This window comes from Mus caroli, chromosome 1 (assembly GCF_900094665.2).
Source record: "Mus caroli chromosome 1, CAROLI_EIJ_v1.1, whole genome shotgun sequence".
In the NCBI taxonomy this organism is placed as follows: Eukaryota; Metazoa; Chordata; class Mammalia; order Rodentia; family Muridae; genus Mus; species Mus caroli.
The window spans coordinates 54869475-54887138 of record NC_034570.1 but is presented as its reverse complement, the minus strand read 5'-3'; the positions used below and the strand labels follow the sequence as shown (position 1 = coordinate 54887138).

Below are 17664 nucleotides of genomic sequence, written 5' to 3'. Positions count from 1 at the left end.
TTAAAAGTGTGGGGCACCGTTCCTGTACATTTGTTTAAAAAGAAAAAGATGACTGAATGAGGTCTAGAAACATGAATGGTTCATCTACAGACATTGAGCAAATGGTGAACAAAATCAGAACTGAAACCAAAGGCTACACCACCTAAATAGCTGACCGCTTAGGCATGGAGAGTCAACATCACAGATCAAAGACAGATAGAATGTAGGCATCCTCTTTCTCAGATATGACCTCGATTTTTCAGTAGTAAACAAATTGCTGTCTGGGAAGAAATTTTTAAAAATAAATAAATTAAATTAAAATCAATTTTTACTGGGGAAGCATGCTAAGAGCTACCTATTTATAGTTCTTGCTGTGAGGCTGTCCTTTAATTGTGGAGCAATCTCTTCAGCCTGGTAGTTCTAATTTTTAAAAGGTTATTTGTACCCACACCCAAGAGCCAGTTAGATTCGGAAGTTGTTAAAAATGAAATTTATCATTTAACCTGGGATTGAATCCATGTACATAGGTGTTTTGTTTTTGGTTTTGGTTTCTGTTTGTTTGTTTGTTTGAGTTTGTTTTTCCTTTCTTCCTTCCTTTATTTCTTCCTTTTTGCTTTGGGTAGAAGGTGAGTACACAGAATTAAATCTCTACTAACTTTTATCATCTATAGAATTATCAGTATTTCTATACATATGAACTTAAAAAGAAAACGCATATCCACGACATCTTACTCCCAGAAATTCTGATATATTTGGTATAAGTTAAGATGTGGTTAGTGTTGATATTTGGGTTGAAATAACTTTACTGAAATATAATTCACGTATCATAAAGTTCTTCTTTTTAAAAACACGATTAAGGGATTTTTTTTAACACAATGAGAGTTGTGAGTGGACCACCACTGTCTGTAAAACATTTTCATTACACGGAAAGGAAACGTCAATCGCATGAGCCATCAGTTCCCATCATGCTCTCCCTCCAGCCCCTGGCAACCACTCCTCTACTTCTTGTCTCTACTTGCCCATTCAGGACATATCCTATGTTTGAAATCACAGTATGTGTGTCGTTTTGTATCTGGCGTCTTTCACATAGCTATTTTCAAGTTTCACGTGTGATGTGATAAAAGTATCAGAACGTCAGTTTATGACTATTCCGTTGTGCAGCTGTAGTGCATTTTGTTTTTACACTCAACATTTTTTTTTGCCTGTTATGAGCAATGCTGCTGTGAACATCTGTGTAGGGGTAGAGAGGAGCTAGAGGGAAAGGACAAGCTCCAACATCCAAACTCCAATGTTCTTTTAGTAATCCCTGTCTGATTCAGCAGATGACATCTTCCCAAGACATGTGTGAGAGAGGGAAAGCAGGTTTCCTACACATGAATTCCTTGGGCAGTTCCCAGTCTAGTAAGGAAGGAAAAAAAATATATATATAGCTAGTTTTGATCCAGTAGACAACAGTCTGCAGGTTGTGGGACCAGTTGATTTCCTAGACATGAAGACTGCTAGTCTGTGGGATAAAGGATGATGCCTACATTGATTGACAAATGTTTACCAAGATCTCCTGCCAGTGATAGAGACCTAGTGAAGGCTCTTAAGCTGAAAAGCAGGTGCTCACAGCTTTTCATTTCTGTAGATCACGCTAACCAAAGTGGAAGCAGTACTTTGGAAGGTACAAGGATGAGGGCATGGAGAGTGGGCAAGATTCATCAGAGGTGAGAGGTGAGAGACTACACTGGCTTAGAAGTAGTGGATGAAGTGAACAATGTTTACAGGCTAATGCTTACCCAACTTGACAGTGATTTAGGTGTGGTTAAAAGAGAAAAGGAAGCATTTAAAATGACTTCCTCAGCCAAACAGGGTAAGAAACAAGAAGCTATTTTTCTTTTTACTCATTTCTACTTCATTACCAGAATAGACAGATCCAAAAATTAAGTCAAGTGTGGACATCTGGGCATAACGAAGACCTGTTTTCAGCATCAGGGGTCGTGACACAGGATGGAAACTTTCAGAGGAAGAGACTGCAGTCATTCTCTGAAACGGTTTTTCTTCACAAGGAGTAATATGATAACTCAAAGGTAGCTTTTCTTCTTCTTCCCAGCACGAGGCCTCTGAGCTCAAGCCTCAGCATGACTGAGGTTGTCTGATTTCTCCCGAGCCCATTTGACCTCAGCGTTACAAACCAAGCATGCTCTCAACGAGAACTGCACAGCCCCTGTGTCAAGGCTGTGTGTTGGCTGCCATTGTGCTGGAGATCAAGCACAGACCAAGGAAAGGGGAAATACCTCATTCTGTGACTGTGCCAGCTTTTGTTGGGAAGTTTGAAAACTGTGAAAAGGAGATGGGCAGTTTGTCTGTAGGTGCTCACATTTCTCTCTTCTGTGTTGACAGATAATTTTTAGATTAGCTGATGCTTAAAGAGAGATGCTATAGTCAAGGTAATTTCTTGTTTTGTGCTGATATGTGGCCAACAGCTTCCTAGCTTAGGATTCAAGCTGATAAATCCTCTTTTTAAATGTTAATACAATTTCTAGATTTTAGTCCCACCTTAATTTATCCCCCATGAGAAGCTACCTGACAGGACCTCAGAATCGACATCTTCTCTGGAGACACATGAAATAAAATAGGTTTCTTTAGGTATGAAAGAAAGATTACAGTTGTCCTAAATGGTATTGACCATGTGTACTCACAGTGGTTTCTAGTACGTATGATACTTCTAGTTCCTTTTAATTTCCCTTAAAAATGGAGCATGCGTGAAGAGATCCATCTCTACCCTACAGCAGTACAGCACAAAGATACAGATGAACCGAAACATGACAATGGTCAGCGTGGCTGTGTATTTTGTTTTTTTTTTTTTTTGGAGTTTCTGGGGATCTGTGGTATTTCAAATAGTTTAAGGGAATATTATAAAATGTAAGGACATACCTAGACTTAGACCAGTGCTTCTCAACCTGTGAGTTACGATCACCTTGAGGGTAAAATATCACATATCCTGCGTCTCAGATATTTACATTGTGATTCATAAGAGTAGCAAAATTACAGTTATGACATAGCAACAAAATAATTTGATGGCTGGGGTCACCACAACATGAGGAAATGTACTAAAGGGTCACAACATTAGTGAGGTTGAGAAGCACCGACTTGGAAGGAACTAGAGATACATTTAGCTTTCCTCTATGGACTTCTGTTTGAAGATGTGTTGTTTTCTAAACCATGCTAGGAATGATCTTTCTTTCCCTCTGCAAACATTTGATTCTGTTTCCCTTCTTGTGAGTGGTTTACCTAGGCTACACCCACAAGAAACAGTGTTACTCTCCCAACTGCATTCACTCAGCACAGTAAAAGACTGCCTTGGCTGGCATGTCTACCAATCGAATCGTCAGGTTGTTTTGATGGTGAATTTGTGCTTTGCTTTTCAAAGCCTCTCCTAGCAGCTAAACAAGGCAAAGCTGTGGAGACAGGAAGCAGTAACCTCAAGACTCTTTTCCACACAAATCTACACCAGGTGATATGAAGACTAAGGGCAGAGGTGAGAAGGCACTTATCTGCAGCCCAGGGCAAGGCTGTGAGAGCCAGAGTTCCCACCAAGAGTCTGTAAAACTTGTGGTAGAACTGGCTTCTAGAAGGTCGACAATTGATTGTGTTTCCAAGGGAATGCAATAGTTACAAAAACAACTTCTTTCCTGCTCATCAATTCTAAGTGGGTCAATTACTATGCTTAGGAACCAAACCAACCTCTGTACAGGTGCACTGGAAAATCATCTCTAAGGTGATCAAACATCAAAGAACTCTGACCTTAAAAGGATGTATACACACACACACCCCTCCCAGTTAAGCTAAATTGTGTATTTACAAAGAATATGAAGTATAAAATACAATGTAGGGAACATAGTAGTTTAGAATCATGAGTCTATAAGACGAGTCCAAGCTCAAGACAAATAAGCAGCCTTTGAGACTTGAACTCAAGCCTTCCAACAGATTTTGGTCTATTGTTCCTTTCCCTCTGAGACCCTGCATCAACATTCTAACCTAATTCCAGTGGTTAGTTTTAGGTCCTCTAGAGTCTGGACTTGATCAAAGAGCTGACACTGAGAGCTTCAAGTGAGAACCAAGGGGATTGCTATTTAGCAGTTGGTAAGTTGAATGGCAAGAGGACTGGACCAAAGTAAACTTCATTTTCTCCACCATTTTAGTGGAGTTCTGTATGGAGAGAGAGAGAGAGAGAGAGAGAGAGAGAGAGAGAGAGAGAGAGAGAGAGAGAGAGAGAGAGAGAGAGAGAGAGAGAGAGAGAGAATCTCAGCTGGAAGGAACTTGAAAATTATCTAAAGCCGTTCCCTTGTTTTATAGATGAGGCTACTGAAAACAAAAATAATAAATGACTTTTTTTTCAAACTAAGTCACACAAAATACTAAAGAGCTAATGTGTAATTTATTTGTGTAGGTGTAAGGACTGATGCTTTCAATTATAAATGAACAGAAGAAAAAAAGAACAACTTTGTTCATTCAACAAGACGTCAGTTTTGTGCTCATATTTAAAGGAAGTATGGTTCCAACTAGCTCTTCCTTGTCTGTGATTTTCCATTCCATAGTCTCTATTACCTATATTCATCTGTAAACCCAGATCATTAAATGGGAAATTTCAGATATAAACAATTCATAAATTTTGAATAGGCATCACTCTTGTGATGAGGTCCAATGTTAGTCACCTGAGATGTGAATTATCCCTTTAGTTGGTTGTTCTACTATGCATGTGCTACCAACACAATCACCAGTTAGCCATGAAATTGTTCCCTGAGCTATCAGATCAACCACTGAGGTATCTCACTGGTTTTGTTCAAACGACCTTTATTTTATTAATAATGACCTGCAGTGAACGAACAGTGATTCTGGCAAAAATTTCTCTAATTAATAAGGAAAAAAAAAAAGATCAAATGCTGAGGTATTTAGGATTCACACTAAGGAGGGAAAGTCAGGCTAGTTTGCTGTTACACCTCCGACTGCAGAAGTTGCAGACACAGTGCGTGGTGGGCTTGGCAAAGATGGGAAAGACATTCATTTACAGAGTTTTGCTATCCAGGGTTTCAAGTATCTACAGAGAGTCTTGGAACATGTTCTCCATGGATAATGAAGGATAACTACACACAAAGAGTTTGCGCACAATTTGAGAGACCTACAGGTCATAGATGAATTTCAGATGAGACCTACAGACACTATTATCATACAAACTGCTTCTCATGAAGAATTTCTACTTCACAAGTAGTGCTTATCCATTGTAGCTCTTCTATTTCATTTTAGCTCCATGTACAAAAAGATGTCAATCAGCTCATAAAGTTACTTTCCAGTCCAACTTTTAATGGGTGACTCCTTAACTAAAAAGATTTACATTTTTAATCATGTTTACATTTATAATATTCTGTCTTTCTTTTTTTATATCATAAGCATCATAGTGAAATAAAGTGGCCCACCAAGGCTGGTGTGACTCAAGACTGAAGCATAGACTGGCATGCTAAAGAAGATACTAGAAAGATATTATACATACTTAATTAGAAATTGATTTTTCTTCTGGAGATTCTAATGGATTCCATTTATTCCCATCACAACACTTCCATACATTTGGAAAAAAATGAAGTTATAGCTTCCTAATTCTGGTGTTTTCTTTTGAAAATTCCAAGTGAACAGAATTTGATGTGTTAGTAACATCTTAGGTAGGGGGCGAGGCTATGTTTGGCCGCATTGTACTCTCGTGTTTGTAGCCAGTTATGAAGACGTCATTGGTTGCCCTGGCAAAGAATGCCTGGGTTCTGACCACAGATCTGATTAAGTTACTATAATTTTCCTCCAAACGTATTTCCTGTTTGGGACTAGGATATCCCTCACCTTCTAGCCCCCTGACCACTAGCTTCCTTTCAGACTCTGTAAGGTACAGGCTCTCTGATGAGCCAATCTAGTGCTTGTTCTTGAGCCTGTAAGTCATACTGGGGGCTCAACATCTTGTAGCTCAGGTAAATAGTTTCAAAGTAACTATGGTCATTTCCTCTCATTTTCCATCAACTGTTTTCTTGCAATTCTTCTCATTTTTAAAAGAAAGCATGGTATAAGTAAAATCTTTTTTTTTAAATGAATTTCAACAATATGATATACAGGCATGTATGTTGTCTCTTGCGGGATTCCAACTGAAAATATGTGGCCTGTTAAGTCACTGGCACCCGTAGGCAGGCTTGTTTATGAAAGGTGCACTGTTCAAATTGTGAGAGAGTAGAAGCCAACAGGAGCAGGGGACACCTGTGGCATTCAGCACCACAGCTGTGACCACTGTTAGATCTGAAGACAGGAGATGCCAGAGTCAGAAGGAAACAGAGGAGTAGTAGAGATCACTGTGACAAAGCGTGACTATTGTCGATTAAAAAAAAAAAAAGCTAACCGGCTAACCTTGTCCAAGGCTGTGTGTCATTGCTATCAACTGTATCAAGTACACTAAATCTTATTAATAGTATATAATATTTTAAAACAAAACAAATATCATTCAACTCAGGCAATTACAAATTGATTATAGGTGCCAATGAAAACAGAAATAGAAACATGATGAATAAATTTACTAAATGAGTCACTTTGGACCATTACTGATCGAAGCTATACCCTTAACTCTGTTCTATATTATGACCTACAGTGCTTTGGATAACCAAAGACAGATGATACAGATGAAAATCATATTAAAATTTTAAATGCAAGGTAAATCTTCAAGGAAAAAAAAACCTATGGTCATTTTCTCTCATTTTCCATTAACTGCTTTTGTGAACTTCTCATTTTTATAAGAAATCATGGCAGAAATAAAATCTCTCCTCCCAAAAAATGACATTGAACAATATGATACACATGTACAATGATGTAGAAGACACTTGTCTTTGTCTCTTTAAAATATTACTATCCTATATGCTACTTGTCAGAAAGTTCCAGTGCAAAAACCAACCAACCAACCAAACAAACAAACAAAAAAAACCATATGAGTACTGAGACATAAAACATTCATTTCTAGGAGAGAAAAATTGTTAGAATAATTAATGTATACACTCTGAAAACAAAATTTGATTAGTCAGAAAATTGTTCTCTGATATTCTAAATTCTTCCATGACAAAGTCATTAATTCAGCAAGTTTAAATAATGAGCTCTGATTATTTGGTTCTTTGGAGATGGAAAGATATAAAAGAAAGCCCTGGTAGGTTCACAGTTATACTCCAAACCCAGGTGCATGAATTCTAGAGTCACTGACAGTTCCAAGGAAAAGCTCACAGATGCAATGAGTCTGGAGGCTTCTATACAGAGCAGTCCTGAACTGGACCATGAAGTCTACAGCAAATTGAGATAGGACAAGATTAAGGAGATGACCTTACTGCAAGGGTTTATCAGAAAGTAACAAGGAATTTTATTTATTTAAGGAAGAAATAGGTAATATGTTTACACCAATCATGCGGGAGGCAGGGGGCTTTGATACCAAGAAAAGGCACGTGGATTTTTCCAGGACTCTTCACATATAAGGTAAGAATGGAGTCCCACCTCCCCCGACTCCCTGCGGGGAGAGGTTGCACAATAATATGATGGAAGGTTAAGGACAATTCAGAGCAGTGAGGCTGTTGCCATAAAAGATGTGAGCTGGCAAGGCCTGAGCTGCAAAAGGATGAGCAAAGCACCAGCGCTGGACTGACAGTCAGTGCGCATGAGTGGAGCAAAGCACCAGCGCTGGACTGACAGTCAGTGCGCATGAGTGGAGCAAAGCACCAGCGCTGGACTCACAGTCAGTGCGCATGAGTGGAAACCCACCCAAGTTCCAGTGCCGGCTAAGGGCAAGAATTGAGGCACCGTTGATAATGTAAGTTAATAAATGATATCTGTTTGGAGAGAAGAAACTGATGGATTGTTTCAGAAATGTTAGACTTAAGGGGTGGATAAGGCCTCCCACAGAGACAATCAGGAGGAGACAAAAGGATAGGGCCAGAGTTTTAGGAAGCTGCTGGAGACTGAAATATCCTTAGGTCACCTGTGTTGAGGGTGAATGGTAATTTTCAGATGAAAAGCCATTGCCTACTCCTGTGTAATCCAGCCCCACCTCCCAGAGATTCCACTGTGGAGCTGAAACTCATAACACACAACCTCATAAGCCTGAGAACAGTCCCATCTACCATTTATAGGATGACAACTGTCCTCCGGTTTTCTAGAAATAGGACACCATGGCAGAGCAAATTGATTAAACAGAAGTGGTATCATAGTAAATACCACTGAGCCATTCAAAAGAGTCAAACTGCATTATTCTAGTACCGAAAGAGTAGTGATCTCTATTAACTTTCAACATGAATATTATGACCATAATTCAATTTTCAAATATGGAAAACCGTTATAAAAGAATTATTTACATGAGTATAACATTTTAATCACTTCATTGTATAAACTCACAAATAAGATTACACAAATAAATTAAGTTACAGTGACTCCTTCAATCTGGCTACCCTGATATATTGTTCTGTATATGTGCATTTTAATCCAATGACCAGATCTTAGGGCTCCTGAGTCTTCATCCTCTGAATTCCTGTTCAAAACATGTAAGAAGACAGCAAAACATTTATCTTATCTGTTCTGCTCTCTGTAAATATGAAACATTTGAACAAGCTGCTCAGGGCTCCTGTGACATGCTCAGACTCTTCTGGGTAGGTGTCAGAGCCTGGAATTCTGGAAATAATGACTGTTTTAGACCTGAACTTTATGGTGGAAAATAAGAGTCAACAAAGGCAGTATGGCTTCCCCAACCCTGCAGACATTTAGAAGCACATAGGCACCTAAGATTCTAAACTACAGATATAAAAGATTTCAGAGATAACACTCTTGCAATTCTCTACATATATGCATCTATGTATATATGTATCTATGTGTATGTATGTATGTGTATGTATGTATGTATGTATGTATATGTGCGTATGTATGTATATATGTTTGTGTGTATGTATGTATATATATATGTATAAAATACATTCTTGAATCCAATCCCTTCATGTACCAGATGAGTAAATTGATACCCAGATCATGTATGTCATGATATGACAAACTAAAACCCCTAACCACATATCTTGAGAAATCCTTAGATTCATATTTTGAGTTGGGAGTGAGTTAGAAAGTTTAAAAACAAAACAAAACAAAACAAAAAAACAAAAACAAAAACCAGTCTTGGTCTTCCAAAGATCAAGCAGATACATACTTATTCCATAAACAAAACAAAACAAACAAACCAAAACCCCACAAAGAGATGCTAAGATTAACATCCCTGATTGGAAACTGGTAGCTTCCAGTTGGTTTGAACCTTGTGGCCCTGTTATCTCAGCCAGGAGCTGAGGTCAAGCCCACACACACTATGCACTTAGATTGTCCTCTCTCTAATTTTCATGTCTTTTGAGAAGACTTCCCAGCCTCCCTCTGAAGTCTGTGCTCTGACTCCAGTGCTCACTTCAGTTGCCTCCTAACCAGAGGAATTTCCCAGATTCTATCCAACTCGGTTTTCCTGATCCTTTTAACTAGTGTGTCATTCCATGCCTTCTGCTTCATTGCCCGGATAAGCGTTTCTAAGTGCGTCTTCTGAACCACTTCAACTGCTTCATGAGACCCTAAAAATCAAATTCCAGCATTTTTTTAAAATCACTATTCAGACCTTTGTTCTAACCTGGTCTGGTCATTTCCTACCTTCGTAGACTTCCAAGTCTGACTGCCAAGAACATGGAACCATATTTGTGGTTTTGTTTCCTAATTTCCTTCCTTCTCAGGCAACATAATCTTGGTCAGAACATGAACCCTAGTTGTGAGGTGCTAGGAAATATGTAAAAAATATGTAACTAGTTGGACCTGCTTGGTATTTCCATTTTCCCATCTATGAATTATGATACAGTTATGATAATTTCTTAATGGGCTTTAGGGAAAGATTGAATGCCTTAAACAATAAAAAAGCAAGTAGAACAATGTCTACAACATAAGTACAAACTAAATATTAGCTAGCAATTTTTATCAATAGCATCATCCGTTAACATCCTACCTACCAACAGCATCCATTTCAATTCTCAACTCTTCATAAAGACTTACCATCCTACAATAATTTGTTGTTGGGAATGGGAAGTTAAGGCAAGGTGACACACTATAGCCAGGCTGGCATAAACTTTACTGTGTAACCCAGACTAGCCCACAGCTCCTGGTAATCCTCCTGCCTCCAATTCCTGAGTACTGGGATTTGGGACTACAGCATGAGCTCCACAAGCAACTCCTACATTAATTTTGACAGAGTGCTTATTTGATGCTTCTCCATTTCTGAAACATTGCAAGCTCACTTTCTTTTTCAACAAATATTTGCTTCCAGCATTTGTGCTCAACAACAAGTTTAAATGAGCAAATGAGACAAGCGCCTCCTCCTTAAAAGTTAATAGTCTGGTATGCAAAACAGATGTTATCAATTCTTAATAACAATTTTGGGAACTCTGAAGAGAACAGAAGTCCCATGTTTTGATATTCAGGGTCTCAAAGAAGACCTTCAAGTGATAGGTAGAAGGGATATCCAAGACTATAAGGATAGTACATGCAAAGCCATTAAAGCATCATATAGCACCATGAGGTAAGGAAGGGGAATGCCCAACTGTCATCATGTAGCTGTTTTCATAGGTTGTATCCTATTACAAAGCTCAGTCCATGAAAACAAGAAAACTCAACTAATGATTCAAGCAGATCCTGTGTGTTGTGACCTTGTGCTTCTTGTCCTTTTCCTCTGTTTCCTCAGTGGCATGAAGGATTAAGATATGAGAGGTCTAATAAATATATGCTAAAGGGAGCTACGTTCTCATAGAACCACCTCTTAAAATAAAGGCAGCCTTTTCCTCAAGGAGGTGACTCATTCACCCAAAAAACTATTATGAAAAACAGTAGATCAGGAATAGCAGAGATAGAAGGAACCACAAGACAAATACAGCCTTGGTAAAGTCAAGAAGGGTGGGGTGCCAGTGTGAGACAGTGGAGGATGTTGGAGTTAAGGACCTTTTTATTAGGGTACAGAAGACATTAGCTTGGATAAACTAAGATGAGAGCAGCCCAAAAGCATGCAACAATCCCAAGAGTCTTGAAAATGTAATCTTTTTCTTAACATCTTCTAGTATGATCATCAGCACAGCTTTCTTCCCTGCAAATTAAGAAATACAGGTTTCCTCCCATCTCTAAACACCTGTGGTTTATCATTGTTTTCCACCACATTAAATTAGTGTGGATAGAATGCTATTCATAATTGACCTAAGACTGAAAAAAAAAAAACCTAAGGTTTTACGATTCTCCCTTTTACTTTATCACATCTTGAAGTGTTTTTTCTTTTTTTAACCTGTCTCAGGAACCAGACTAGTATCTTGCACATAGAAGATTCTCAATAAATGCCTCCTGAAGGAGTGCATGAATGAGAACTTATCTCACCAAAGCACATGGGTGAGCCAGACACTTAATAGCACTCTGGTTTGGGGTCGCTGAAGTGTGGCAACAGAAGAAAACATTCTCCTATGTGCCCTTCCACACTTAAACCCTGAGGATAGAACCAATGTGTTTAAGCTAGACCCCTGCTGATCTCCAATTATGTATTAGTATCACTCAAAATCAAAGACAGTTACCAGGTCACAAACAAGATGCAAATACATCTAAGTGATGTTCTGGCTCTTCCTCCTCAGCAAGGAAAACCACAACCTTATAATGGATCACTGATTAAAAAATCGAAATGTTGACTCTGGAGAGATAGGTCAGTTGGTAAAGTATTTACTGTGCAAGCATGAGGAACTGAGTTCAATGACCAGAAGTCATATTTTAAAAACTAGCTGTGATGGCATCCACTTGTAATCCCAGTACCAGGGAGGCAGAGACAAGCACATCCCTAGTACTTAGTGGGCTGCCAATGAAGCCTACTAGGCAAGATCTCAAAACAGAGAGAATTCAAAAACCAAAAACAAACAAATAAGAAATGGTGGTCAGCACCACAGAAATGGAACCTGAGGCTGCCCTCGGCTTCCACACTCATGCACACATGCACCTGTAAATACACAAACACACAACAAAACACAAAGGTGAAAAGTTGAAAATTCAAACACCCGCCTAAGTTCTCAACCAGTATCATTGTTACAATGAGGGGCGTGTCAATAAATCAGATGTCTAGATGAACAGATGGATGATGAAGATACTTAAATGTTTTGATTATACATTATATGGTCGATTATGAGCCAACCACGTAATTCAGAAGCTGTGGAAAGGATTTCAAGATTAGATTAGAGACTAATGTGAACTATAAGTAATTCTGAATGACATCGTTAACCTGGTTACCTTGCCAACCAACATCCTAGAGATAACGATAATGGTGGCGGCGAGGAGATGACGGTAACCATGATGTGAAGATAAAGAAGCTCGAAGTTAAGCAAAAAGCTCTCCACCGCCATGAAGTGTCTCTTACTCATGAAGAACACAGAAACAATTTGCATAATGATACAAAGGAAAAAAAAACACAAAAACCATGGGACCAGTTACATTAGCAATGGATCACTAAAGGCAGAGAAAACACTCCCTTTCTGAGTCTCTGCCAAGAAACTGAGGACTTCTTGATCCCACCCAGCAAACCTCTCTTCTACAGCTTAAGGCTGTCAAACTAAGAGTCACAAGCAAAAAAAGAAACAAGAAAACCTACCTTGTGAATGCTTTCCCCTCACCCCTCAGGCCTTAATGCCCCCCACCCCAGCCTGCTCCCCCAGCTTCAGAGACTAATTGCCACTCACCAAGTCTCCTGATAAAAGTTCTGGGTATGTTGAACGTTTGTTGTTTTGGTCCTCTTCCTTGGTTGGTTAACTAGTTGATTGGGTGGGTGGGTGGGTGATGGCAGTGCTATAACCACATCACTACCCAGAGAGTCCAAAGAAAGCCTCACCTGACTTAGAGAGCTGGACACCCCTCCAGTGAGTCACAAAAACACCCAGGTCATTTCTCTTCAAGTTTGACTAAACTCTCAACAGAAAAATTCAAACATCTGTGAATAAATTTCTTAAGGAAAAAAAGCAAACTATAATTTAGCTGAGAGGAGAGGAGAGGAGAAAAGGATTTATCCCTGTAAACCTGCCTGCTATGAGGTAATGGTGCTTTCTGGGAGCTCCTTGCCTTCTAGTCATGACAAGTGAACCCCGTTGTCCCCACCAATGCCTGTGAAGGTGAACAAAAAGAACAATGCTTTAGATGATAAACCACAAATGAAATTTGCTTCTGGAATCTTAGTGGCATAATTTTTTTTCACTTGGTCAAGGTCAGCACACTGCCAACTAAGAAGTACTTGAAGGAAGATATCCACACACAACAGTCACGGTAATTACAGGGAATTTCTTCACTCGTGAAAATAGAAAAGGGGGTCATTAGATAGAAGAGTCCATATCTAAGGAAGGGAGACAATGAGAGCCCTTCCCCCATCGCAAAAGTTTGCATGCTTGCTCTTCACAGCAACTCTCACAGATTCGTTTCTTCTGATCTGCCTGTGGCGATGACTCATTCTGCTTCTTGGAATTGATAAATCAATATTAATTTTAAAAGTCCTTGCTATTAAAGTCTCTGCTAGACGGGTTGCCTTTAAAAGAGGGTAGTTGGGGGAGGGGACACTAAAAAGATAGTGTATTAATTAAGATCATGGTAATGAACCAAATTCTTAGCAAATCTCATATTTTGGAAGTAGCTATCAGATGTACTTCAAATGCCAGAATGCCTGGTCAGTTTTTAACAGTCAGAAGAGCTGGCCACAGTGCATCAGAATCAGTGCAAAGGCAGCAGCCTGCAGATTACATCACATTCCTCCGCACTCATCTTTTCTTATCTTACTTTGCAAGCCCAGCCTCAGAGCGACACTTAACCGTGAGAAGTCAATTATTTCTTTCTGTGCATCTACCACAGAGGAAGTCATTTGCCGAAGATCGGGCAAGAATACAGTTTTTAATTACTCTGCTTGGTAGATATGACTTTTTATTAAATGCCAATCATTTTTCCGTGCCTCACTATGGAAAAGGAGTTCTGAGGGGAATGCAGAATCAGTGGAGAAGTCATTCATGTTCAACCTGGCCACTTGGGCATGCTCTATCCACTACGATTTGGGGAGAAATGAAAAGAAGTGCTCTCACGGGAAAGTAAACAGGTGTGTCCTGAGTTTAAGTCTCTAGACTACATGGTCAGTTTGCTGAAAAACTAACAAAAGGCTAGAATATATATATATAAAACCAATGATGCATGTTACCAATGATGCATGTTATCTACCACAAATGATCATTCTCTCAGGAACCTGCAGCTATGAGCTGGACTCACACTCCAAAACCCAACAGAATCCTGTCTTTTAAGATCTCAGGAGCACTATTATCCAACATGCATACAAAACATGTAACTTTAGCAGAAGAAGCATCTAAGGTACAGCTTCCTAACCCTTCCTGTATCAGACTTCTTTAATTGAGCCATAATGATCTTTCTGCTGTATCACTCAAGCCATGAGAACCAGGTTACACTTAAACATCATCAAGTAAGTGCATTAATGCATGCTGTGAGCCAATGAGTCAAAATTATTCAATTAATGAATCTAAAGACCTGCCCCTAACACACAGGCACATTTTAATGCAGTTACATGTCTCCTGTAGCCCAGGTTAGCCTCATACTTGTCATGTAGCCAACGATAACTTTGATCATTCTGATTCTCCTGCCTCTACTGGATTATAGGAATGTGCTACCATGCCTGTTTTATGCTGTGCTGCGATCAAACCCAGGGTTTCATGTACGCTAGATAAGTGCTATGCCAACTGTACTACATCCCCAGCCCAAGACAGTAACATTTGACCAGGGAGTTTCCTTGTGTGAGATGGTGGACATGAAGAGAGAAATGAAAAGCACACAAAAGGCTTCACATCCTTTTCCATGGGTCACACATCTTTGCATTTGCAATTATCTTCCCTTCCTTTTAACTTCTTTCTCTTCAGCTTCCTACCTCTACCCCATCCTACTTTTTCAATGGCTGCTTGGCATCAAATCCTAAGACGTAGTAGGAAAATGATTGGTGTCTATGAAGCAAAACCTATCTTAAGGTAAATAAAACTAACGATCTGCACACATGTGAACTTGCCAAGTTCTCTTTTAGCTAACCCCTGTAAAGATTCTAAACAGGGAAACGTACAAAGCTTTGAGTCCAACCCAAAAAGTTTCCAAAGAAAATACATGAGTTTATAACAAATGGCTGTCCACAGAGGGCATCAGAAAAGCATTCTGTGTAAAATCACTAATGTTGCATGACTTTCAACAAGGGTAAGGCTTTACTATCTAGTAAGACACTTAAGGTGTCTTAAGTATTCCTTTAAAAGAAAGTTAAGATCCCTTAAACAGGATGTACAGAAACCTTTAAACATAAATTTTAAAGACTCTTTAGCTATAAATGTGTGTTGCCAAATTCTGGAGACCTGCATCCTCTGGAGAAATTATTGAACATTCTCTTCAATAGATGGCCTCCTTCCAATGGTCTCTTCATTTGGAATGGAGTTTATGACAATAAATAGCTTTTACTCATGAGAACCAAAGGCTGTTCAGGGTAAGAACTTTCTAATTGATAAATATATAGCCTCCTTGCCATTGCTATTGGAAACTTGAAGGATTTTATCCTAAATAAACATATTTCAACCAACAGTAAAAGGAAACTTACTGGTATCTATACCAGCTTTTGTGCTTACTTCAGGATTCTTCTTGGCACTCTCTGAATTCAGGTAGACATACTGCTTCCATGAGCACCATGCTTACTGCCCAAGCCTGAACTAAGACCTTCACAATGTCTATTGCATTTTATCTCACAATGAAATTGAGGTGATACTCATTTAGGGTCCCGTTTTACAGAGATTTAGGTAGTAAATCCTGCTCCAAACACCACTAGGAAGAATTGAGATATGAGCCTAGGCAATCTAATCCAAGACCTTCAGAATTTACCTACTTTCTTACTTATCACAGTTTTCTAGGATGTAAAAAGTAAAATCCTGACTGGGCGGTGGTGTCACACGCCTTTAATCCTTGCACTCAGGAGGCAGAGGCAGTTAAACCTCTGAATTCCAGGACAGCCTGGTCTACAAAGTAAGTTCCAGGACAGCCAGGGCTATACAGAGAAACCCTATCTCAAAACAAAACAAAACAATAAATAAAATTCTGAATATAAAAGTTCTTGGGACTAGTTGTTAAATAAAATGTTACTTCTTCCCAAAGAACTTGTGTTAAAGTTCTATTTACTGTATTATGAGAATTAGCTAGTTTCTAAATAGTAGCTTGTCAGATTAGCACAAAACTTTAAATGTGTTCAAGTTTCACAGGTCACTACAGTTTTAAAATAAACCATGCTGGTCAAGAGAACACAAATTAAAACAGGGGGAAAAAATGATATCAAAATTGCTTACCTGTTACTTGAACTGAGGAGAAGAAGTTGAGAGCCAAGAACAGCAGCCTGAGTGTCATTGTTCTGATGAGGGTCAGGGCTGCAGCCCCTCCTCTGTGAGCAAGGCAGAGTGTGGTGTGAACTGAAGTCACATCTGCCAAGGTCTGTGACTCTCTGCCATCCAGGGCCACTTTACAGGGCACATGATCAAGGGACTCAAACCACAAGGCTTCGTGACTTTCACACAGGATATTACATTGTTTTTGATGACTTGACTTTTACTTCTTTTAGCAACCAGTCCTTTTTTTCTTTTTTCTTTTTTGGGAGGTGGGGGGGGGGGTACTGAAGAGAGTGTCAGCCACCACCAGATAATGTGCTCAGGAGAGTTATGCTGATGAGCATCAGAGCTGTGAAACGTGGGCTCTGAGGGCCCAGCAACAACAAAAGCACACAAACAAGGCATTCTAAAGAAGAGAGAAAAACCTCTCTCAGAAGACAAACTCTTACAGACAAATCCAAAATACAAGACTGCGCGGGAAGCTGAGAGATTTCTATGTACGTGTTTAAATTCTACATAAACGTTATGAGATTTATGTTTGAAATAATCTTAAGGTAATCCTATGGAGTGTATGTACGACTCACTTCTACCAATTTTGAAAACCGCTTCCAAGTACACACTTGGCAAGCACCCAGGCATCTGAGCAGCTGCAGAAATTTTCAGAGCAAAGAGGAAGTCATAAAAACACCATATTTTCTTAGGGAAACAGGAGGTAAACGAAACACCCTTGCTACCTCATGTTCCCTATGTCCCTCAAAGAAACATTTCAAACAGCAGACCATTGGAAGATTCACCACAGAGACATCCGGGGCCTTTGTAACCAGCTCTGTAGACAGGGCTAGTCCACCAGCATGGCCAGCTCCACATTCCTCTTCTGGAGCTTTCCTGGATCCCCCTGGTCAGCATCTGAACTCAACAGCTTCCCTGATAGTCTGGCTCTTATAGAAGCTATAAACATCGGAGCTTGTGGTTATATGTATCTCATACACATTAGCTTTCTTTTTTTTTTTTATTACATATTTTCCTCAATTACATTTCCAATGCTATCCCAAAAGTCCCCCATAGCGCCCCCCACTTCCCTACCCTCCCATTCCCATTCTTTTGGCCCTGGCATTCCCCTATATTGGGGCATATAAAGTTTGCAAGTCCAATGGGCCTCTCTTTCCAGTGATGGCCG

The 17664-nt window shown here is 39.4% G+C and overlaps 1 protein-coding gene across 1 annotated transcript in view; it reads right to left on the bottom strand.

Annotated features, from left to right (window-relative positions):
* Positions 1-16589, bottom strand: part of Cd28 (CD28 molecule) — a 28015-nt gene extending 11426 nt beyond the window's left edge. The window contains exon 1 of the mRNA XM_021171822.2: positions 16452-16589. Coding sequence (XP_021027481.1) covers positions 16452-16509 — 58 coding nt within the window. The 5' untranslated portion in view covers positions 16510-16589. The remainder of the gene's footprint in view (positions 1-16451) is intronic.
* Between the last annotated feature and the right edge of the window lie 1075 nt (positions 16590-17664).